Consider the following 6863-nt stretch of genomic DNA (forward strand, 5'->3'; position numbering starts at 1 on the left):
ACTATCACTATCAAGATAATCTTTTACACGGAATATAACCAGAGTATACAGAAGGAGCTCTTCTTTCAGTATGAGGAGAGGGCAAAGACTCATTTTTCTAAATGAAGACTTCTGAATTCCCAGAGAACACTGTCCACAAAATGACATAGGGTTTTTGTTGGGCTTTTTTTTTTGTTGTTGTTTTTGGTTTTGGTTTTTTTTGGTTTTTTGTTTTTTTTTTTTTTTTTTAAAAGCAAAGAATTCTTTTTCTTTTATTTGGAACATCTAAGCCTAGGATTTCTCTGAACATTGCTCAAGATACCTCAAGGAAGCTGGAGAAGAACTCAGAATTGAGTCTCAAATGACTGTTCCGTGGCTAGTTTACACAGCTATTTAGCTACTGCCAGCATTTAAAGATAGTTAATTAGTTATACTAACAAGGAAATAATTTCAATCATTAATTGCAGCTCTTTCATGCTCCACCTCCCTAAAAACACTGAACAGCTGTGCCTCCTGAGAAAACAAACAAACCAAAACAGGAGAAAAGTTTAAGAGCAGATGACTGAAAGTGGTTATGGTATAAGAACAAATAAACATGGGACCACCTTATTTTTATTTTAGAATTTTTGATTAGTGAAAATTGAGACGTTATTTCAGTCAGTCAATTCAGAAAGCAAGCCAGCATCTTCTGCAGATCCTGAATTTCAGTCATTTCTACTAGGTAGTTAATTATGGAACTGAGAATGCTGTCTAATGCCAAACAAGATCCAGGTTTCCAAGTCAACATCCATCACTATTACAATTTTCAAATTGAGTTGTAAAACAGCTGAGACACCTCAGAGGTGAGCAAACAAACAAAATCTTTCCAATGCAGCGGTCCAGAACAAATCCATGTGCTGAGCCCCATACATTTAAAAATAAAAAAAAATCCAAAACCAAACACACACAAATCCCATCTAATCAAAATATGATTGTTTTGTCTTCCAGTACAGTTCACACTAGTTCTGGTTCCTACCACTTGACTGGGCTTTGCCCTTGTGATTGTTCTGTCTTCACATAAGCATCATACAGTTCTCTCAAATGCACCAACAGTTCCTCTAGGTTGTCTCCTGTCAATGCAGACAATGCAATGACCCGGTCATCTGTCTGTTCTTTAAGGAGTGGCAGATTGATCCTGGACTGAGCAAGGTCAATCTTATTCCCAATGACAACACAAGGCCTCTCAGACAATCCTTTTTTATATTGTTCCAGTTCATATTTTAAGTCTTGCAGCTGAATCCATGGCTGAGACACAGAAAGATCCACCACATATAAGAGAAAGCGGCAGCGTTCAATATGCCTTAGGAAGGCCATTCCAAGGCCCCTGTTTTGATGAGCACCTTTTATTAGGCCAGGAATGTCAGCAACTACAATGAGAGAAATTTCACAGTGAATCCAAAGTATCCAACAAGTACAAAAACAAAAAATCAACAAACTCTTAAATCCACTATATCAGTGAAGACAGAATACAGATTGCTAGTTTGATATTAAGGGCGCATGCAAATGAATGTGAAATTGGCTGTCAGTATTATTTTGAAGTTCTTTAGAACTAGCAAGAATTCTACCGAACTGCTAAACTTACTTCTGCGCCATCTCAAAGAATAACTCGGGTGACACAAATTGCTCTCAAGGTACACACAATGTACTACAATTCTTACCTGCTACTTGTTCATAGTCTTGATAGTGGACAATGCCGACGTGGGGATTTAGGGTGGTAAAAGGGTAGGCAGCCACTGCTGGCTTTGCACTGGAGATTGCTCTCAAAAGCGATGATTTACCAGCATTGGGAAAGCCCACCTGGAATGCAAACACTTATTAAAGCCACAGTTCTAGGTTAATCCCAATTTAAAAAAAAAGTAAGCTTTTGCAGATGTGGCAAGGTTCTTCCAGCATTAATATAATTTTGTATACTTAGTTCTGAAAAGCATCCTGGTGTTCCCTTTTTATTTTTCCTAAACCCTATTTTATTTATATGTGTTTTTTCTTACAAACATTAAATAGATCAAACATGGAAGGGTCCCCATATGGTTTTTGCGCACCATCTTAAATATTTACTTTGTTCATAGCCAAAAAGGGTATATACCATAAGATCTCTTTTACCCTGAAATAATGTTAGGACATTTTGTCCTGCACTTCCCATTTTATCTGCGTTTTCTAACTCTGATTTATTGTTTTGCAAAAGAATTCAGAATTGGCTTTGTCCCTGATTCAGTAACATAGTTTGGCCTATAAATAACCAGAGTGCCTACAAGTTTGGGATTTCATAGTCTTGACATCAAATAATTAAATTGAAACTTGGCCTTCTGGGGAGAAGGCAAGAATTTAAACAAACCTATTCCAGCAATGAAGTTACTCTGAGATATCTTACAGCTGACATATGCTAGTTACGTAGATGGTCAACAATCCCCAGACAGAAGTAGATCAAATCCTAAATTCTCCTATTTGCTGATGTCAGACACTCAGAATTCTTACCCAAGTGAGTGAAGTACAGAACAGATTAATCTCAGATTTCCAAATCAGTGCCAAAAAATGTGTGAAGTGGACCAGAGTGTCCAGCTGGTCAGAGAATTAAGTGTATTGATCCACCACTGCCATCTTTTTTTTTTTTTTGTCTCTAAATAAATTCACAAAATGTTGCTAGACCAGACAATTATTCCGCAGTTGCTGAATCACAGCAATAATAGTTTGCAGAAAAGCATAATTTTAACAGCTTTACCAGCTAGTGCTAGAACATTTTCATATTTAAACATGAAATCAGCTTAAGCCCTAAATTGACTTAGAATTCATGTCTAAATAGTATTTTCATTTCAGAGGATGCCAAACCCGGAACTAACAGTGTCAAATGTTTAATTTCTGTAAAAAAGAAAAATACAGGGATGAAACAGAAGATTATTTCAACTTTATCAATTTTATTAAAAAAAAAAAACAACATAAGAAAACAGAAACTAATTTAGAAGAACTCTCCATACTGTACTGTTCATCTGCAGACCTGGCAGACAAAGCCTGCTGTACATCATCAGTGTGTCTGTTAATCACTGACGAATCTTGCACATTGCTTTTCTATATATAGTTTTGATTTTAGCAAAAGTAGGATGACATCAAGTAGCAAGAGAGTGACAGTTCTGCAAATCACTCTGGACGCCCTTCTACCAAGTAACAGCAAGAACACATCGAGTTGCATCTCTAAACAAGCAAGCCAAAAGGCTAACAAAAATGTTATCAACCATTATTTCTTCAGTCAGTCAAGTGTCATCCTATGATAACAAAGTTGAAGAACCACAGCGACACTCACCAATCCTGCATGAGCTGTTGTCTTGAGTTCCAGATGGAGGACCCTTTCCTGACCTGGCTCTCCTGGAGTAAATAATGTTGGAGCTCGGTTTTCATTGGAAAGAAAAAAGCGATTACCTTTCCCTCCAGCTCCTCCATAAGCTGCAACATACTCTTCACCATGTTGAGTGAGGTCAGCCACAACTTTCCCATCCTCCTTAACCAATGTACCTACAGGGACCTTAAAGTGAAGAGAGATGCAACCATTACATTGAAGCTCAAAGTCTGCAGCAGAGCTGTCTTCAGCAGATCCTTTACCAGCTGATTTCAGATTTGTTGAAAAATCATTCTTCTGTATTCTCAAGCTGGGGAATCCAAAAAGAGAAGTGCATCTCATAAGGCTCACTTTCTGGACCCAAACAGCACTGTCAGACATTTACACTTCATTAAAACATTAACAGTACCGTAACCCTCTCTCTCTCCTTTTAAGCAAAGAAGCCTAAACACAGTAGTGAGCTAAGAAACATATTGTAGGTGTGCACCAAAACAGGCATGTTGAAGAAAAAAAGCCTATGAAAGAAAAAAGTCTGCTCCTATTTAAGAAGTTCCATGTTCCAATTGCCCTAGGCATATGACCCCTAGAAGTAGCGCAGATCATAACCGTATTTGTTTTGGACAGCTATACCTTCCAGAGAAGCCTAATTTTTATGAACAATTTAAAGCAACTTGATCTGCCTGTGTGCCAACCAGCCCTGTCTCAGCAGAGACAGCACACAAGACTCCCTGCAAAAACACACATGAGATCTTCTCACAATAAGGTCATCCAGCTTGAAAATCAGCAATGTTAATACAAAGCTAACACACTAGCATCCAACCTTAATTTACTTACTTTAACATACACATATGCACCATTAGCTCCATAACAGTTTTTGCTTCCTCCTCTCTCTCCATGAAAACCCTGATAGAAGGGGAGGACTGAGGAAAGTGATTTTTTTTGCCGGTCAGCTGTAAAGCAAAATATGCATATTTTAAACACATTGTTTTAGTAGAACAGGCAAAGAGCAACCTCTTGACTGTTCTTTCCCTTTTTGAATATTGCATGAATGCATATCCTATTTACTGTCTCAACAATAACATATCAGGGAAGACTAATATTAATGTAAGTTGTGATGAAGTTTAACTGCCTTTACTTATCTGCTTAGATTTATTAACCATGCACTTTATTAAGCGGTCATTCCAAAATCAACCATTACAAAATAATCTAGAAAATCAGTTTATCAGATTAGCAGATTTTGCAGCAGGGTGGTGGCGGAAGCAGCTTCATCCACCTTATGAGTAAAATTTGATCAGATCTCAGCCTTATCATAACATAGTCAAGCATCAGCCATGAAAGTGTCTGCAAAATACCTTGACTTTCAAAATGCTTTCTAAGGCTGTCAGTGGCATTTATGCCCCTGTTACCACAGCTCAGGACAAAGCTTAAAAAGCAATGTATAAAAAAAAAGTATAATTTCTTATACAGAAACCACCATGTTAACATTTTTGACATTTACATTTACCATTTTGTACCTTACCTGTAGGGTTGTTTTTGCTGCAGTGTGGGGTGTTAAAGAGATAAGACGACATGAAACAAAACAGACTTAGTGAGTTTTACCTTTCAAAATGACATGACCCCCATCACCTCCATTTCCACCATCAGGACCTCCAAATATTTTTCTGGGTTCACTATAAAATGAATGACCTCCTCCTCCTCCTCGTCCTCCAACCACACGCACTTTCCGGTGATCCACAAAATAGTGTGTCTGTAACAAGGATGGGTTTTGTGCCCTTTAAGTACAGTTTTTCAGAGTCACATTCCAGCAAAAGTTATTAATATGCAGACCGGCTACTTTTAGTCATGATGAGTTCCATTCAACAGTAAAAAAAAATAAATCAGAACTCTGCTGCTATTCACAGATCAACCAAATACAACATACTAAGTATAATAATAATGAAAAGTAAACCTCATTTTGCAAGTATTTTTAGAACTCCCTTAAAAGTACATGCCTGAGGTTATGTTGATACAACCTAAGGCAGCAGGTCAGATACCAGAAGTACAAAATTCACATTAAGGGAACTAGTAACAGGAAAAGTATCCTTTTAATGCAGTTATATAATGCTGACAGGTAGGTTAAGACAGCTATCAGTAGAAATCTAAATCACTCAGTAATTTTGTCCCTACTCATGAAAACAAGAAATTTAAAAAATTATATACATAAACTTTTCACTTTTTTAAATTGAACTGAAATTTGCAGAAAGGACATAGCGCATGTGTGGCTGAGATATTCTCATAGTGATTCATGCTTTCTATACCAGGGAATGAAATTAAGGCCAACTTCAATTTTCTAACAATTAAAAGAAGTATTAAAGAATTGAAAGTATTTGCAAACAGAGTAAGCAGAGAAAATCTTAATATAAGCCACAACCAGTTGCTCAGGGGGTAAAAAAAGATACAGTGTAAAGAGAATCACAGATCTTGTCCCTATTTCTAACATGAACTAAATATTTGACTTCTGGCAAACTAATTATGCTGCACTATGTTTCAGCTTTTCTGTCAGCAAAATAGATTTGATGATATTTACCTGTCTCTAGGAAGTGGGCTGAAATGGCCAAGTGAAAATATTAAAGAAGTACATTCATAGAAGTAGGTGAAATTGTTTGCATATCGGGATGAAAAGAGAAAGCATAGCCTTGACTGTAGTAACATTCAAATTCTGTCAATTACTAAGGGACTTCATAATGAGAATGAGCACTACGGGTCACTAATTAAATCGCCCAAACAGTAGGCAAGGGAGAAAAAGTCCTATTAGTATTAAGATACCAAGATAACCAACTGAAAAAAAAACCCCATAAATCTTGATAATTGAAGTTATACTATGATTTCGTAAAAGGTCTCTTTTAGAAAAGTATTTGGCACCACCACACGGCGAGACAGGAAACTCTTGCTTTAAATAAGAAATTATTTATTGATCATTAGAATATACGAGTTTCCACTGACACGTAACTAGAAGAAGGAAAAGTTCTAGGACCCTGCAGTTTCTCTGATATAAAATGCTGTCTGTTTGGCAGCTGACTACTATGCAAGACTATAAAACCAGTGAGGAAAAAACCCCGTATTTTAGCTTTAAAGCTGAGTAAGACTTTTTGCTTTCTCGACCTATGCATGCCTTCAGCCCAAGAGGTGCCGCGGCTAAAGCCACACTTAGGGCTACTACAGCCCTTCTGAACACCGACAATGTCAGAGGGCAGACTTATTTCCTCACTATTCACGAAGTTTATCAGATTTTAGAAAAACAATCCCTCACATCACGAGCATATATTTGATCACTGTGAGAAGAGGACGGCAAGGAGCAGGGAGGCTGTTTTCTGACGCGTGCCTGGGAGGTGACTACCCAGCAGGGAAACCGCAATACAAACTAACAATGGCTTTATGCTAGAACTTACCAGTTTCCTTTCCGAAATGTCTCTTTTTTGCTTCAGCTGCCTGTTCTTTGAGCACCTCGCGCAGGTTGTGGAGAAAGTCGGCTGCCGGCCCC

The 6863-nt window shown here is 37.6% G+C and overlaps 1 protein-coding gene across 1 annotated transcript; it reads right to left on the minus strand.

Moving 5' to 3' along the window:
- Window positions 1-802: 802 nt before the first annotated feature.
- MTG2 (mitochondrial ribosome-associated GTPase 2) lies at window positions 803-6858 on the minus strand (the record flags this gene model as incomplete). The annotated part of the gene is made up of 6 exons (XM_010293672.1): window positions 803-1385; window positions 1677-1815; window positions 3311-3529; window positions 4178-4293; window positions 4943-5090; window positions 6772-6858. Coding segments are annotated over 6 exons (1104 nt in total), but the record flags the coding sequence as incomplete, so codon positions are not given.
- Window positions 6859-6863: the final 5 nt, after the last annotated feature.

Source organism: Phaethon lepturus, unplaced genomic scaffold, assembly GCF_000687285.1.
Source record: "Phaethon lepturus isolate BGI_N335 unplaced genomic scaffold, ASM68728v1 scaffold37128, whole genome shotgun sequence".
NCBI classification, from domain to species: Eukaryota; Metazoa; Chordata; class Aves; order Phaethontiformes; family Phaethontidae; genus Phaethon; species Phaethon lepturus.